The sequence below is a fragment of the Sphaeramia orbicularis genome, chromosome 19 (genome assembly GCF_902148855.1).
Source record: "Sphaeramia orbicularis chromosome 19, fSphaOr1.1, whole genome shotgun sequence".
In the NCBI taxonomy this organism is placed as follows: Eukaryota; Metazoa; Chordata; class Actinopteri; order Kurtiformes; family Apogonidae; genus Sphaeramia; species Sphaeramia orbicularis.
The window spans coordinates 33,000,052-33,017,803 of NC_043975.1; the positions used below are offsets into that span (position 1 = coordinate 33,000,052).

The following is a 17,752-nucleotide window of genomic DNA, read 5'->3' on the forward strand; positions in this document are numbered from 1 at the left end:
TAACTATTTAAATATTCTCATGCATACTTCTCTGAGTCACCATTAAGTAATAATGATTGTTTCCTTTTGGACGTCACTGTATTTTTGTCAAAAACGCGGTAAGGATCTCACATTTTGCACAAAAAATACATTGTATTTGAGCTGCTTGCACTTTAGACATCACAAACTCCTAGATGTTATATTACAGGAGAAATTTACATGAGCATACATGACAGCCTCTATAAGTCTGATAATTCATTTTGCATTGACATGGAAAGTGTAATCTTTGTTAGAGTTTAATTATAGAGGAGGAAGTTCATCACTAAACAACATGTTTTATTGCTGCAGTTCCACCACACAGCTCCTCCTCTGCTCAACACAGTGAAGTGAGGTGAATGTGGTCTGAGTGCTATGAGAAAAAAAAAAAACAGAAGTTAATTTTGAAATGAGAACTTATTTCAACACCATGGTCAGATAGCAACACGTATCTGCTTTGTATAAGAAGAAGAAGAAGAAGTAGTACAGACTTGACTCTTGAAATATCATAAAAACCCAACATAGTTTTGAAAAACTGATTTAAATTTTATTTTCAAATGTAGATTTAGAAAAAATACAGAACAATAGTAGTATAATTTTAAAATGCTTTGTATAAAAATATGCACATTTGTAAAAATCACAATACTTAAGGAAAGGAAAAGCATGGATGACAGATTAAGGGACATGAGGTAATAAATAAAGAGCGTAACCACATTTATTGATCTCATGCAAAAGATGAAACAGTCTAAAGCCTACTTCAACTACATATTAACTATAGAGATATATACACAGTACTTTATTTATGAAATGAAGAGGCACTTGTAGTTTTCATGTGGAGGATGAAATTTCCTCATTGGGCTCTGGAAGAGAGGACGAGATCAGTATTAAACAAAACATTAAAACAAAAAAACTTTCTGAACTTATCTTTGTATTTCCTGCATTTTAGCTGAAACATCTGATTAATTTGCAGTATATTTAAATGTACTATACTGCTGTTGTTTATTACCTGTCCAGGTTCTGTAAACAGGAAGTTTGAGTGCAGGGTGTGTGATCTCCACACACACTCTCAAACGTGCTCTCTCACTTTCCCTCGGCCCTCTGGTCAGGTTGACTCTGTTTATGTGCAGAGCGCCCGAGTCTTCCTCTCCTTCTTTATCGCTGTCTTCATCCACCTCTGACCTGGTGTCCTCCTCTCTTTCTATGTTGTTGTTTTCTCCATCCACTTTTTCGTCGATGTATTCTATTCCTTCGGTGTTGGGGTCTGTGACAGCTGCTTTAGTTTCTATAAAGGAGAAGTGGTAAAATGTTATGACTCATACAGCGTTAAATGCAGAAACAAAAATGCACATATGTGTTTTTTGCACATAATTCTCTCATCTCCTGCCTGGACTCATTTTATATGTCTGTACTTATGGCACAAAGGCACTTTAGAAGAAAGAGGTTTGTTAGTTTCTACCTCCAATTCAGAGCATTTAGATTTTTTGCTCCTTTTCAGGTTAATATTAAAGACCAACTGATTATTTAAATAAACATTTATTAAAAAATTAGAGACAGAAGAGGGGGTAGGATTAACTAAATAAATATATAAATGTACAATCACTAGCTTTGATAACTGTCAGATCCAATATGGTTATCAGTATTATTTTGTCCAACAAGTAATAAAAATAATTCATTTAAATGCACACTTTGGTTTTGTATTCATCACTATGTGGGCTTGAGTGAAGTCCATTTCACAGTACTGTTTGATAGGTTATCTCTTATTATGTGTAACTAATCAACACTGAAATGAAACATCGAGCATTTACTCTTTATTTTTAGTAGGAAAATGAAATAAGTATTCTTGAAATATTATTGAATTGTTCTTTCTTTATTAGATTTGATATCTTGGAGTTTCTATGAAATGTGACACTGAGGTTTTTCATTTTCACTGTGAATGTATTTATAGGTTTCAAATATCAGTTGTTGGTCACCTTTATTACCTCCGCCAAGGAGGTTATGTTTTTGCCAGGGTTTGTTTGTTTGTCTGTTTGTTTGTCTGTCCGTTAGTGTGCAACATAACTCAAAAAGTTATGGACAGATTTTGATGAAATTTTCAGGGTTTGTTGGAAATGGGATAAGGAAGAAATGATTAAATTTTGGTGGTGATAGGGGGTGGGGGGGGCCCACGGGGGGGGGCGCAGACCACAAAATTTCATCAAAATCTGTCCATAACTTTTTGAGTTATGTTGCACACTAACGGACAGACAAACAGACAAACAGACAGACAGACAAACAAACAAACCCTGGCAAAAACATAACCTCCTTGGTGTGGGGGGGCCCACGGGGGGGGGGGGCACTGATCAGCCTTGGTGGAGGTCTGCGCTCTCCGAGTGCTTCTAGTTACTAATATTCTGTATTGTCCAGCTTTGAAAGAGACCACATCTTAATGCTCATTTCAAATTTTTACCAGAAATCCAATTTTTTTGTATGGTTGGTCACATTCTAATCTAAATGCATCTGCCATCAGACTCATACATGAACAGCCTATGGTCCTGAAGAAGACATGATGTCACACGCAGAACACTGTGTTTACGGAAGTAAATATGGATCCTGCCTTCAGTGCAGAATTATGACATCTGTCACAGTTCAGTGATGTAAAAGTCAGATGAAAGGAAAAATGACCATTCCGACTGAAATCACATCACAAAACAACTTAAAAATGTATCTGAAAAAATGTTGTCTTGCCATATTCTCTAAAGACAAATTTTTCACGCAAAAAGCAGAAACCTGTATTTTTCTGGGTCTCAGGAGGATATGTATCGGATTTAGGACCACATATGGAAGTGGCCTGTGTTGTTCAGACTATCATAAAAAATCAGATATGGGTCACATTTGGACATAAAGTCAGATTTGAACCACTTTGGCCTGCAGTGTAACGAAGCATAAGTACAATATGTAATCATTAAAAGCGATAAGGGGTATACTTTATATTGTCATATATTAAGGGCTAGTACTTATTGCATGTCCGCTCCTCTTCTTCCTTGACTGTTTGTCTGTCCGACTCGGTGGACCTGTTGACTTCTCCAGGGCACACACACTTTTCAGTTCCCTCTGTCCATTGTCTCCTATATCCTCTGTCTCACTGGAAGTCAGTGGTGAGAGTGTGTTTCCACCTGCTGCCCAGAGTACTTTGACTTTGGGATGCCCTCCCTTCAGCAGGAGGGAGAAAACACCCACACCTTCACTGCTCCAACAAACTGAGATTGATGGAGGAATGGAGGGAGCAACTAAGGACAAGAAAAAGGACACAATGTGTAAGAAAAATAAAGGAAGAATGACCTGTCAGGTGAATACCTATATAAATAGCACACTGCTGAGGGTCTAAGTGCCTGTAATGATTCATACCAATGTCAACATTGCTCCAGTGTCTCTCAATGGGTTCCTGTAAAGAGCAGTGCTCCACTCTACAAATAATCCCCCCTGATCGCTCCTTTTTCTCCTGATTCGCAGCCTTTCTCATCAAAGTGGCTGTGGCCCTGAAGAGTCTGGGCTCAGACTCCAGAGGGCCCCACATCTCTCCTCCCTTGATCATCTCCTCCTCTCTGTCATCCTGCTCTCCCTCTCTCATTTTCAGCCAGATGACTGAAATGTTGGGAGGGTAGAAATCTGTGATTTCACATCCCAGCATCAGCGTCTGATCTGAAGAAGTGGAGCTGGTGATCTCTGACACACAGGGCCTCCTGATGAAGCCTATTAGGACACAAAAAGAAAAACATAATCCTCCATTTCTCAACAGGATTTTAGTGGTATGTAGTGGTAACGGTACCCCTTCCCTTTTCCTGGCTACTGATGTGAAAATACAGAAGAGGTACTTTCAATTCTAGGCTACTGTGGAGAATTTTCACACGAATATACATTAATGAATACAAAAAGATTAAAATGATATTCCATCTCTAATTAAATAACCTCTAAATCCTACAAATTGTACCTTTAAATGTAGGCAGATTTAGACACCTTTATTCCCACAAACACTTAAATTATGCATTCCATTATGCATTATGCATTGTATGTGTGTGTGCTTGTGGGTATACATGGTTGACATTCCTCGCTGCATTTCTGTTTTACCTCTGGTCTCACGGGTGACCGGCTGCTTCAGTGCGATGTGGTGGACGCTGACCCAGACTTTGGTGCCTCCCTTTTCCAGTTCAGTGCGTGGCAGCTTACACTGGCTGTAGGCTGAAAAGAAGCCCTCAGAGTTTGGTCTAGGGGAGGATGAGGCCTGGGAGGCCACGGGGCTCAGCTCGCCCCCCTGGCAGAACCAGCGGAAAGTGATGACATCTGGATGGAAATGTGAAGCCTGGACTGTCATGCTGATAACATCTGGAAGGCAAACAATGCAGACCTTTAACTTCTTACAACCAGGAATAATTTACATCCACCAAACAATAAGAGGATCAGCAGTGGAAGAAGTATTCAGATTCTTATTCAGCAGAAATACCAGTGTAACAACATACAGTAAATGCATTAATATTAACAGTAAAATGGAATTAAAGTTTATGTTCTTATTAAAGCATTAGTTCCTGTTTGGTTTCTCTGACTGATATGTATCACATTATTAGATTGTTAATAGTGACACATCTATTTTTTTTTTTTTTTTAATGATTTTTTTAAATTCATGTTTTATAGGGGTGAGGTTATGAGGATATAATGGCATGTCAATACATACATGTGTTCAAAAATGTCCATGTGAAGCATCATTAGTATTATTGTTGCAAGTTACTGTTGAAGCTGCCAGATATGGGGAAAGTGAAAATATTTTACATCAAGTTTTATATTCTAAGGCACCAATAAATATGAGTTCTCATGAAAGAGAAAAAGAAAGAAAATACATTCTAATACACAAATCTTTTTTTTTTTTTTTTCAGCTTTAGAACTTTCTCTCCAATTCTTGATTTTTGGTGAGTAGCAGCTCACTAACTGTGGATTTTGCAAGAAACTACAAAGCAAAAAAAAAAAAAAGAAAAAAGAAAATTAGTGGTTTTATCTTTAATATTATGCTCAATTCTGTTTTTCTTATCCCAGTATTCCAATTTTGAGATTTGCCTCAAAGGACTTTGCAATCTTTACAATATCCAACATAATCTGACCTTTGACCCTTGGTTTGAGTGAGGAAAAACTCCCCCAAAAAACCCTTTAACAGGAAAAAGAAAGGGTAGAGGTGGGATCCCTCCTCAAGGATGGACAGACAGGACAATAGGTGTTGTGTGTACAGACATTGGGATATTAATAAATTATTGTAAAACCTGTATTATGTAAAACCTTCTTAAAAATAAGTAAAACTGTCAGACAAATGTAGTCTAGTGCCTCTGAAATACACCCCCAAATCCAGTAGGATAAAATAGAGCCATTCAAGTAAAGAGCGAATACAGTACAGTAAAGAGCTGCAACTGCCTTCAGCCACTGAGGAGGAGGAGGAGGATGACCTTTCACCTCACCTGAGTCACCCGGCGTCTCTGCCAGCTGGATTTCTGACACTTCTGGAGCAGCTGGAAGACAATAGCATCGGAAGAATAAAACACAGCACAAGCAGCAGAAAAGCAAAGAAAATGAGAGAAAAAAAAAACATTCTTACACAGAATGGTGAATTTTTCGGACACTCTCTCCTCTACAATCTTGTCCTTGCCCAGGTAGGACACCTGGCACTTAAACACTGCCCCTTTGTGGACTGCAATCTGAGGGATGAAGGTGAGCGAGGAGATGAGCTGCTGAGTCCCACTTCTGGATGAGTGCAGTGGGCTCTGGGTGTGCAGCTTGTAGTAACCCATCTCACCTCTAGAGGGCAGCAGGGCACCTTTCTCTGAGGCTGGGGAGGTGAGAGTTAGGCCATAGGGCAGATGGATGGTGGTTAGGGGGTTATAGAGGCAGTTAAAGTTAGCTTTGGAGGTGCCTGTTTATGTGAGGTAGCAACATGTTAGCGGAATTAAAATGTAAAAGAGAAAGCATGGTTTTAGGAGGAGCTGCAACAGTATTTTAGACATTCAAGTATGACGTATCAGGAAATCTTCACTGGATTTAACTATGTTCTTTGAGCCGGAGCTTTTAATGACTCAGGTTGAGTTATTTTGTGGTAACTCCAGACCATCCTACCTGTGAGGGAGGTGTCAGAGATGGGGGTGTCGTTGAGGAACCACGCCGTCTGGACTCGGTCAACCCTCCTCCCCTCAATACTCACCGACACCCTGCCCTTTTGGCCTACTATCACACGTGGAGGGAGGATAATGCCAGACACGTTCAGGGATTTCTGTTTCTCTAGATGAGGAGAGGGATAAAAATAAAACAAATAGAGCTATTAGAGATAGCCATGGAGGATATTCTAGGCAAGCCAAGGCAAGGCAGGTTTAGTTCTATAACACATTTCATGTACAAGACAATTCAAACTGCTTTACAAAAAACATTAAAAACATTACAGCAGAAGCAATAAAAAGTATAGGCATGAGAGAAACAAACAGCTGAGTCTACTTTTGAGTCCTGTTGTGAGGCGTGGACCTTAATCCGATGTATGACTTGCACTTCCTCTTGACCTTTTGTAAATTGTTCTGTATAAGTATGTGTTCTCACAGTTAATACATTTAGCAGCATAAGCAGTATATGTGCCATACATGAGCTACAAGTAGGGTTAATAATATCGCTGCAGCTGCAAACTAAAATGCTTTCCGCTAAAAACAAACTCTCTGAATGACATCATCTCACCTCTAGTGTAATAAATGTAGTCTCAAATGGTTTTAACCCTTTCATGCATGAATTATGAGAACCTTAGTCAATATTTTTTTCTTGAGTGTTTTTATTCCTCTTTAGGCACTGAAAAAACAATGCAATTGAATTTTTTTTTTTTATGACCCTATTTTTTGTGGAGTCACAAAAATGTCCACTCAACTGGACACCATTGATATGATTTTTGAAGCAAAGAAACATGTATTTAAAACTCATTATCAGAAAATTATATACTGTGTAAAAACAAGGAAAAACATGTTTAATGCTGCTAATCTGATGTTTTCTCAGATTTTATCATACTCTAATACTAGCTATTACTCATTTCATGGAGATAATATCCTCTCAAGACCCTGGAAATTGGCAATTTTAGTGTTTTTTACACTAAAAAATGGTCTTGATTGGAAACTGCATACTGCAGCAGTTTTTTCAAATGCATTTTTAAAATCATTTTTATTTATTGATTGATTTTTTAATGGAATGTCCTTTGCAGTGGACAGCATTTAAGTTAAACTGACAAACTTTTGTCCCCTATAGAGGACACAATGCAGTGCTGGGTCTTAGGAGGACATACAAAAAAACCAAAAAAACTTTTTGTTCCAGAAATCTGTTGAACAGTCTAATAACAATTAGCAATTGATTTACACTAAACATGTTACTGCAGATCAGGTTTATCAAGAGCAGCAAAGTTACAATAATTTCATGAATTACAGTGTTTGGGATGATGCATCAGTGTCCACTGTGTTGGCTGATATGAAACTAAAACAACAAAACCCATGAATATACAAGAAAACAGCTGTAGAATAGCTGTCCACTGTAGTGACTGCTATGCATGAAATGGTTAATATTAGTATCATTACTAGTTCTATGTCTGGATGTCATGATTCTGAAGTGTCACGGGATAATTAAAGCAAAACTGTATCTTGGTTAAACAAACCTCCATCCACTATATTTAATTTATGTGTAATGATGAACATTTTGTCCTAAAAATGGATTAATCTTAAACACACATTAGGGGAATTTCTCAGTCAAAACAAAAAGTTGTTTGAAGTAGAATGGCAGCAGCAGTGTTAAAAACCTACCTGAAACACAGTAACACAGGAAGTGATCATTTATTCACATTACTGTTAGTAATGTAAATCCAAGGTATGTCATTTTGTTCTAATGAAGTAGTCACAAGTTATGTTCAGCCTTGACATTTGTAAAACAGGCTGTGACATTGACTAAAATGACATATTTTTCTGAATTTGAACATTGATACATTGATACTTAAGTCCTCTTATATAATATGAAGCTAGTTTTAGTGGAAATGTTATGTTTTATTGATATAAAGATCCAGAAGTGTAAGATTTTGGTAGATTTTGTTGTGGAATTGGAGTATAATATTCAAAGTTATGTTTTAATCAAAGTAGCTGAGATAGGCTCCAAGCGACCCCCTTGACCCTCGTGAAGATAAAGTAGGTTCACCACCATGTTTCTACAGAAGCTCAGAATGAACTTGTGAGTGGCATCCAGTGTAAAACTACTTTATTCTCACATACCATGTTTAAGTGTGGACCAGAATTATTATCCTATGAACTAAAAAGTCCAGAATGGATAAAACCGACCCTGGCTGTAAGAAGGCACTCCATTTTATCACAATGTGTATGTATATAGTATGTATTTACTTCCATTTTCCTGCTTGTACATATGCAAATCCCCTCTTTTTTCTGCTTTATTAGTGTATTCTATTTATATTATTTATTCCTTTTATCTCTTCACACTTACTTTCCGTTTTTGCTAGTGTTTTCAAGAGTGTTTTTATGTGGAACTGAGCTATTGTGACCAAGTAATTTCCCTTGTGGATCAATACAGTTTGTCTAAGTCTAAGTCTAATCTTTAGTGTCACTGAACCTTTAAATTGGACATATTTACCATAACCCATGTCCTTACTAACAACTATAACCTGACTGCATTTACCGTTAGAAACTGGGAGATTCATCCAAACCCCAGAAGAAAACAGACTTTGTGGACTGTGTGATTTGGGGGAAGTGGAAAATGAATCACATTTTCTTTTGTATTGTCCTCTATATGATGAACTGAGAGCCCCTTTGTTTGATGATATGCGTATCTGAAATCCTGATATGTTCTGGAGCACTGATGATGACAAGATGAAATGGTTGTTTAGTTCTAATGTATATAAATCAGCATTATTTGTTTGTAAAGCCTGGAAAAAGTGGCACATGTGTTTGTTTAAATAGGTCAGTATTTTGTTTTTTTTATATCTATTGTGCCTATTGTCTGGTGTTTGATTTTTGGTGTGTATTTTTGGTGTCTTACAAGCCCATGTAAGGGCTGGGCATGTTTTTTAGGCAAGACACAATAATAAAAACATTCATTCATTCATTCATTTGTACCATAGTATTGACGGGTTTTAACTCACCATCTCTTCTCCTCCAAGAAAAACCGAAGCAGAGCAGGAAGACCAGAACCAGAGAAATACACATCATTGCCACAGATGCTTTGGCGGATTTAGTCAACACCGGAGGCTCATCTTCAAGAGGAAAAGTGAGAAAAGACACATAACTTGGATTCAATGAAATTAAGCTACATGCATTTACTTTAAAAGCAGCAGTTCAAGGTCAATTATGCAAAGGTCTCTAATGAATCATCAGGCCTCATGCATTAAATGTCAAAGAAAAACAGGCAAAACCAGAATTTAAAGCAACAGTAACAGAAAGTCACGTTTAAGTCACATGTCATTAGATGTTTTTAATAGATTTAGTTTTAATCCTATAAAACCATGCCTTGGGGATCCAGTTTTTCAAGGTCTGCTGAGAATGAGACTGGCTTCACGACGCCAGGTTGGTTCACTGCACACTCCACCTCTCCACTCTGCTCCCTCTGTTCGGGGCTCAAAGTATAATAGCGTCTGGTCCTGTAGGTCCCATCTGGGTTCTGCTCTGCCCTCGGGGGCTCAGGCAGGACGGTGCCATTTTGAAGCCAGGAAACAGACACCTCCTCTGGGTAGAAGCTCTCCACGTCACAGTAAATGGTGAGAGGAATGTGTTTGGCACTTGATGGTACAACAGAAAGACTCACAGAAGGAACATCTGAGAACAAAACGAAGACAGGTGAAGATGGATGATTTTGACATCTATGTAGGGTTAAGAGATTAAATTCAACTTGGTGATTCATTGGTGTCGATCAAAACACAATGAACCACTGTACCAGGACACACCTAGAACACAATCAAAACTCAGATCTCAAAAAAAAAAAAAAAAAAAAGAAAGAAGAATGGGATGGAAGTAAACAACACTGTCACTTATCAGACCAGTCAATTTGACCTTTCAAGATTTGTGATAATATCTAGTCTATCAAAGACAAGTATCTTTGTTGCTAAAATACCGTGAATCTATGGGAATTCATGACTGCTGAGAACAATAATAAATCACTTCATCTCGTCATAACACTTTCTTGCCACCGACATGTTTTTCAAGCTGTGAACTGAAATACATGACTTTAAGGTAATGGAACACATCATGGATGTACTCATGCTGGTGTTAATACTTATCATATTTTAGGTAAAAATGGCTCAGCACATCACTTTGTAGTTAAAATCATCCTGAAAATTGCTGAGTAGTAGAAGCAGCTGTTTGGGACTTCAGTGCATCATGAAATTCACGTCATAGTTAATTTGCAGTGTCCTCTAATCAGAGCTGTGTGGCACACTTAGTATTTGAAACACTCTTCTTCTGGAACTCAAACTGTGTTAAAACTGATAAATTGCTTGCTCTCTCAAGGAACCATAAAAACTTGATATGCTTTGTGACACTGTTGGCAAGAAGGTTAATTTTGCTCAGCTGGAAACATAAAAAACCCTCCAGCACATCTAGCTTTACTCAGTGATGTTATGGGGCAGCTAGAAAAAATACAATACTCCCTAAAGGACAAAGTAGGCTTATTTTATTCAACATTGCAACCATTCACTGACTATTATATTAAACTAACCCATTATAAATAGGTAAAAAAAAAAAAAAAAAAAAAAAAACATATGACATCCTCTGTGTGTTTTTTAAGTTGGTCTTGTTTTGTTTGGTGCATATGCTACGTGTGTATTTATTTATTTACTCATCTTCCATTTCGCCTCTCAGGAACTTATAGTATATACATATACTTCTCATTATACCTTGTTTGAAATGTGCTTGTATTTTAAAAACCCCAATAAAAAAAAAAACAAAAACAAAAAAAAAACACAAAAAAAAATCCCCCAGCAAAATTGCACAAAAATAAAAATATACTAACCAACTCAGGCTGCTATTCCGTAAGGTAAAACTACTGTATGAAGGGAATGTGATGACTCTACAGAACACTTCAGGGATTCAGTTCCTTGTCGGAATGTCTGAAGGTCAAGTGAAATGAAGAATACTCTAAATAGTGCATACAACTAAACTTACATATTTTTTTTCTCTGGGTGGGCATCTTTTTATGTAACACAGCAGTACAATAAACCCACACCAACTCTATTAGATCCTCAGTCTTTCACCTATTTTTTTTTTTTTTTTGTACTTTACAAAATCATGCAGTCATTGACGTTGAGGCCTTTACCCATTGTGATTAATTTGCACGTCAGTTTTTTTGTTTTTCCCAAAACACTGTTTATGCCATCACAGTGAAATAGCAATGTCGTATTTTACCACAACCAACTGGGTTTTTCCAGGGTTTACTGGCACAAATACAGGTATCAACCAAATATTTGTATGAACTGAATGTTATGTGACAACTATAATGGACATGCTGATTTTTTTAGACACACTTAGTTTAATATGTAAGAAAAAAAATCAACAGACAACTGTAGAGATCATGTAATTGTAAAGATCTTTGGACTCAGTTGCAGTTCAGACACCAGTGGGTGACATCATGGCTTCAGTCAGTGGGTACAGTTTAATATGTGAGGAGACGAAAAAGACAGAATGCTTCAATTAAAATACTCAGATGTTTTGTACTTGTCAGTGTTGATTAAATAAGAGCTTTATAATTATGCTTTTCTAAATTTCAAGGATTAAGTTGCTAAGAAGCAGTGATAAAATGCAAAGCCTTGACAGTTTCTTTGCATGATTGAAAAAAAAAACAAAAAAACTTAATTTCCATCATATTGTATTTCAGTTGGTCTGAGAGGAAACAAGAATTTGACCTTCTTGAAAGGGCATCAGGTCTGTATGACAGAGATAATGAAGTGAAGGGCAACGTGTGGCTGCAACATCAACAAACAACTGTAAGATCATGTAATTGCAAAGATCTTTGGACTCAGCTGCAGTTCAGACACCAGTGGGTGACATCATGGCTTCAATCAGTGGGTACAGTTTAATATGTGAGGAGATGAAAAAGATGAGACTCTTCAATTAAAATACTCAGATGCTTTGTACTTGTCAGTGTTGATTAAATAAAAGAGCTTTATAATTATGCTTTTCTAAATTTCAAGCATTAAGTTGCTGAGAAGCAGTGATGAAAGGTCAAGCCTTGATAGTTTCTTTGCATGATTGAAAAAAAAAAAAAAAATCATAATTTACTTCCATCATATTGCATTTCAATTGGTCTGAGAGGAAACAAGAATGCGACCTCCTTGAAAGGGCATCAGGTTGTGTATATTTTATTTAGAAGGTGAAAGGTTTGTGTTTTTTCCTCTGATGTCACATCCTGCAGCTTTAAAGAGCAGGAAGTGTTAAAGAAGTGAAATACTTCAACATATAAATAGCCTGGTGAGAAGAAATACCAGACATAAATAACTATAATATGATCTTGATTTGAGATTTTTTCATATTAACCCTTTCATGCATAGCAGTCACTACAGTGGGCAGTTATTCTATAGCTGTTCTCTTGTATATTCACGGATTTTGTTGTTTTAGTTTCATATCAGCCAACACATTGGACGCTTATGCACCATCCCATACACTGACATTGAAAACATTACTGTAACTTTACTTTACTATTCTTGATAAACCTGATCTAACATGTTCGAGTGTAAATCAGCTCCTTGTTATTGTTATTAGACTGTAATTAACAACAAAAGTTTTTTGTTTTGTTTTTTGAGGGTGGGGTGGGGGTGGGGGGGCATATTATGTCCATGAAGTGAGTAATGACTAGTATTAGAGTACACTTACAAAAAAAAATGTTAAGGATATGTCTTTTTTTATTTTTTGTCTTTATCTTTATCTATTTTTTATCTTTTGTCATTTTTGCCATTTGTAAATAAAACTGTCTGGTCATTAAAAAAAATGTGTTTCAATTCAATTCACACACAAAAAAGTAAAAAGCGTTATGCAAGAATCCCAACTGAAAAAAAATAGCCCCAAAATTAAAAATATCCATAACTTTTTGTTTGTAGTGTATGTTAAAATGTGAGAAAACATCAAATTAGCAGTATATAATGTTTTTATTTCATAGTTTTCACACTGTATATCAGTAAATACATGTTTCTTTGCTTCAAAAATTAAACACATTGTGTCCAGCTTGGTGGACATTTTTGCAACTCCGTGAAAAATAGCTTCATAAAAAAAAAAAAAAAATAATTGCATTGTTTTTTTAATACCCAAAGAGGAATAAAGAAAAAAATCTTGATTAATGTTCTCATAATTCATGCATGAAAGGGTTAATCAGACTAATGTGTGTGTTTGTGTCACTTACGGGTGATATTCAGAAGAAATTCCAGCTGTTGAGTCATGCCATTATGTGACACCTTACAGCCAAAGGTCACATTCTGGTCATCACGAGATGGCCAGAAGGTCAGGTTCGCTTCTGCTGTGTAGAAGCCATCTGCAGTCTGTTCACCTTCAACCTGGTAAGGAGGTTGAATCTCTCGTCCGTCTCTTATCCATGAGAAAGAGACAGGAGGAGGGTAGAATCCAACTGCATGGCATTTAAGGTGGCTCTCTCTCTCTAATACAACCCACTGCTGAGGGACGGAGACAGTGGGGGAGGCTGGGATGGAAACAGAAGGGAGGATGTTTGCATCAGTGTAGGCTGAATGGAAAACTTACACACAAATGAAGTCTGTAGATCTGTGCCAAAACTTACCAAGGATACTAAAAGTAACATTACTGAAGTGCAGCTGTGTGGAGTCGTAGCTGACTGTGCATTCATACACCCCCTGCAGGCTGAGACCGGCTTTGAGGACAGTCAGAGAAAAGTCTCCATTGACGAAATCAGTGGTGATCCAGCTGAAACCTTCCTTTATTTGTGTCTTTCCTTCTTCAAATGAGGCGATGTCCGAGCCGTTACTCATCCATTTAGCTCTGATCAGAGACTCCACTATTTTATCCCCTTTTGGGAGCGTAACATTACAGTGGAGGGTTGCATTTGTATTTGGGCCAGCCTGTACTTCAGTTGAACATACTGGAAGCAGAAAAGAAAGGACAAAATTAGGGAAAATATATTGGTATTACAAAAAATCTTGAAGTCTTGAATTTTCACTTTGTCAGTAAAATGCTCCTTCAATGTTAGAGTATTAATACAGTTGCAGAAAAAATTATTAGACCATCAAAAATCATCAGAAACAATGGTTATGCAATCAAGTACTAACTCCTATGTGTATCATGTGACTAAAACAGACAGAAAAAAAACATGGAATGCCTAAAAGCGCTGTTTTTGCCAGTACAATGCCATATATTGATGTAAGAACTGAAGTGATTTTAGTTATTATCAAGAAAACACGGAAAATGGATAGATATCAGCTCTGAAATTAAACTCTTATGAGCTATTTTTGTTGTCATCATTATATTTGTCCAAGCAAATGTACCTTTAGTTGTACCAGGCATTAAAATTAACAAGAAATTGAAGAAAACAGGGGTGGTCTAATATTTTTTTTCCACAACTGTATTATTAAGAGGATAATTTTGCAGGGCCATTGTGAAGAAGGAAGCCACTGAGTTATAATTATTTACTGACTTCCTTTTAATTATAATATCTAATGGTACTATTACAATTGCAGTTACCTTTAGTTGTACCAGGCATTAAAATGAACAAGAAATTGAAGAAAACAAGGGTGGTCTCATAATTTTTTCTGCATCTGTAGGTTGTTTAATGCATTTGCAATAAATCAGAAGTTTCAGTTTAATTTTTTATTTATTTTTTTAAGGAAAAGCCTTCATCTGTAGGTTAATTTTGTCTCAAAATCACACTCTGTAATACCGTTAACCTCAAAGCATAATTGCCTAAGTCATATTTTTTGGCCCAATTGTGATATCTGTGTAACTTCACTCTCCTAACACTGCTGATTCATTTCACATCATTGGCTATAATCTGAAAAAATATGACTTAGGCAATTGTACTATGAGGTCAGTTGCCTTTTCTTTGTGAAAAAGCACACAGGAACAGACTTAAAGAGCATATGGTATTTTTTTGAGTCTATTTTTTTCTGAATAAATAATGACGGGTTTAAGTTTGATGAAATTTCCACTTTTCTTTCTGTCTTTTCACATCTATTCGTCAATCAGTAATCCCTATTCTCCACTGAATCAGTGTAAATATAAAGCCTTTCAGTCACGTCTGTCTCAATCAGTTTAATTAGTAACTAGAGTGAGTTCAATGAACATTTGTGGGCTGGTATAGAGTCATGACAATGGAAAATTTCCCTTCAGTGAGTGTTTGTTACAGCTCTTGTGAAATGTGATAGATAGGTTGATCTTTGCAGGTTGACAGGAAGATGTTTGACCATGAAAATGTGACTCATGCCAACAACAATGCAAATAATAACATGATCTTGACACGTTTGTTTGAGTAAAGCGTCAGTTATTTTCACTTTAGGACTTTGACAAAATAAATCACAATGCGGTTAAACAGGTCCAGATGAAACTGGTTGTATAATCCTAACAGTTAGATTTCCAAACTGTTTAACTCTAATCTTGAACGGGCAGTGTGGCAATAGAAACGTGAATCAACTTATGGTTAAATGAAACTATGTGGTTCTTCAACTCTTACCGGATGAAGTTAACAACATGTAATAACCAGAATAAAGTTTAGATTTTAGGGCAAGACAAGTATATCCAACTGTTCTAATTTTTTTCTTATATATTTAGTCTGTGCCCATATGTATGATTATTTTTTCTTACATGGAAATTCTTTACATGAACACACACAGCCAGGCCAAAAAAAAAAAAAAAAAAAAAAGAAGTTGCCACCTGGCTTTAACTCAATAGATAGTTTACATTCTTCTATAGATACTGTAGTGATTGATTTGTTTCAGCTGGAAACAAGTTCTTTATCCCTTTATCAGGCAAGTGACTATTTTTGGTAATTTCCGCATACATTACAAGACAGTGACTCCGTGTGAGTCAACAATCTCAGGTCCAATGTGGTCTACAGGGTCTATAAGGTCCACCTCTGCATGAACAGTGAGTGTACCTGCTTTGTTCGGTACCATGAAGTAATGGTACTAATGTAAGGAATGATGTTCAAAGGGATAATGTGGATGTGGACAGGGGTCTGGATCAGCACTGATGTTGGTCTAATGTTCTAAAAGTGATGTTCTAATGTTCTAAGATATACGTTCCTTCACCTTACATATGTGTTTCTTGTATTTTTTATATTTATTTCTTGCCCCCCCCCCCCCCCCCCCCCACACACACACACACACTTACAAGTAAGGAACCAAATATGGTAACTTCATTGACCTTGATTTTCTACATAAACAATAAAAATGTTTTTGAAAAATTTCACAAAAGTAATAAAGTCTTGTTATGCTATCCAATAACACACTAAGGTTGAAATTTTGAATTGGCCTATAAAGGGTTAACCGAAACTGATGCACTGAGTAGCTTCTCAAATCTTTAATAATTGGACTGTGTTTTTATGGAAAAAGATCATGTGGTCTGATGAGTTCAGATTGGCCCTGTTCCAGAGTGAGCAGGCTGAGAAGAGAGGCAGATGAAGTCATTACCCATCATGCCTAGTGCCTACAGTACAAGCCTAGGGGGGTGGCAGTGTTATGGTTGTCATGTTTAAGTTCAGTAATGTTATGTGTCAAAAAATAACAGAATATTTATTTCTGTTATTTTTTGTGTCAATTCTGTGGCTTTGCATAAACTTATTAAAGTTTTACCACAGTAAATGCTGGCTATAATCACAGTTTATTGTTCATTTTTTATTGTTTATAGGGGATCCTCATTTGCTTCCCCCATAGTGGTTGCTAGTCTTCCTGGGGTCCCAGTTAAAAAGACATCAAAAACGGATACATCATTCACCATAAATACAGTGACAATGCAGTAGCAATAAATAACAGTTAACACATCCAATAAGTACAACTTTCACATATGGTACGCCATAGATTTCAGTGTTCTTTTAAATACGTATAAATTAGGTAAGTCCCTCAGCCTTTTGGCAAATTATTCCATTTGCGATGACCTGAATAAAACAGACTTTTGCAGTGAATTAGTTCTAGGCCCATTAATGACCATATCAGCACTACAAGCACGCCGAGTTAAAGTTGGTTTGTTGTGATATCTTGCAAGCATGTATATTAACCCAGTGTTTTCATTAAACTGACACAAGGTGGGTACAGTAGAAAGAGAAACATGCCCCCTTCATCTAATTTAAAGTAAACCTAAAAGGATGTAAACTACTTTGGGATGGACTGTAGAAGCAGACAATACATTATACTGTGACCTAAATACATGTGTGTAATGAGCACTGTTCCCTTTTGTCCTATGTTACCCACACTAGTCTAAAACAACCAATATTGGAAACACTCCTGCTTCTCATTTTGTCTGACTAACTTCAGCGGCCTGTTGACAGTTTCACATGTTCCTATTTGCCTCCAAAAAACATATAAGACATACACAAACAAATCATTCGCATAGGGATTACATAACAAAATCTCCATGGTACTAGCTATGTCCACCTGCAGCAGCTCATTGTCAGTGCATGTCGTTGTAACACAGACCTACAGTTGAGCTCAAAACTCACCATGCTTTATGAGAGTCAAAAGGACGGCGCAGACGAGGACTTTACACCGCAT

The 17,752-nt window shown here is 36.8% G+C and overlaps 1 protein-coding gene across 1 annotated transcript; it reads right to left on the bottom strand.

Moving 5' to 3' along the window:
* Positions 1–549: 549 nt before the first annotated feature.
* LOC115439413 (uncharacterized) lies at positions 550–17,752 on the bottom strand. Its single transcript, XM_030163255.1, has 13 exons — positions 17,701–17,752; positions 13,816–14,133; positions 13,426–13,719; positions 9,549–9,854; positions 9,185–9,295; positions 6,142–6,303; positions 5,627–5,857; positions 5,490–5,540; positions 4,120–4,374; positions 3,400–3,744; positions 3,009–3,281; positions 1,022–1,297; positions 550–875 (listed from the first exon to the last, which is right to left on the bottom strand). The coding sequence occupies exons 1-13, from the start codon at positions 17,750–17,752 to the stop codon at positions 844–846; spliced, it is 2,706 nt and encodes a 901-aa protein (XP_030019115.1). The 3' UTR covers positions 550–843.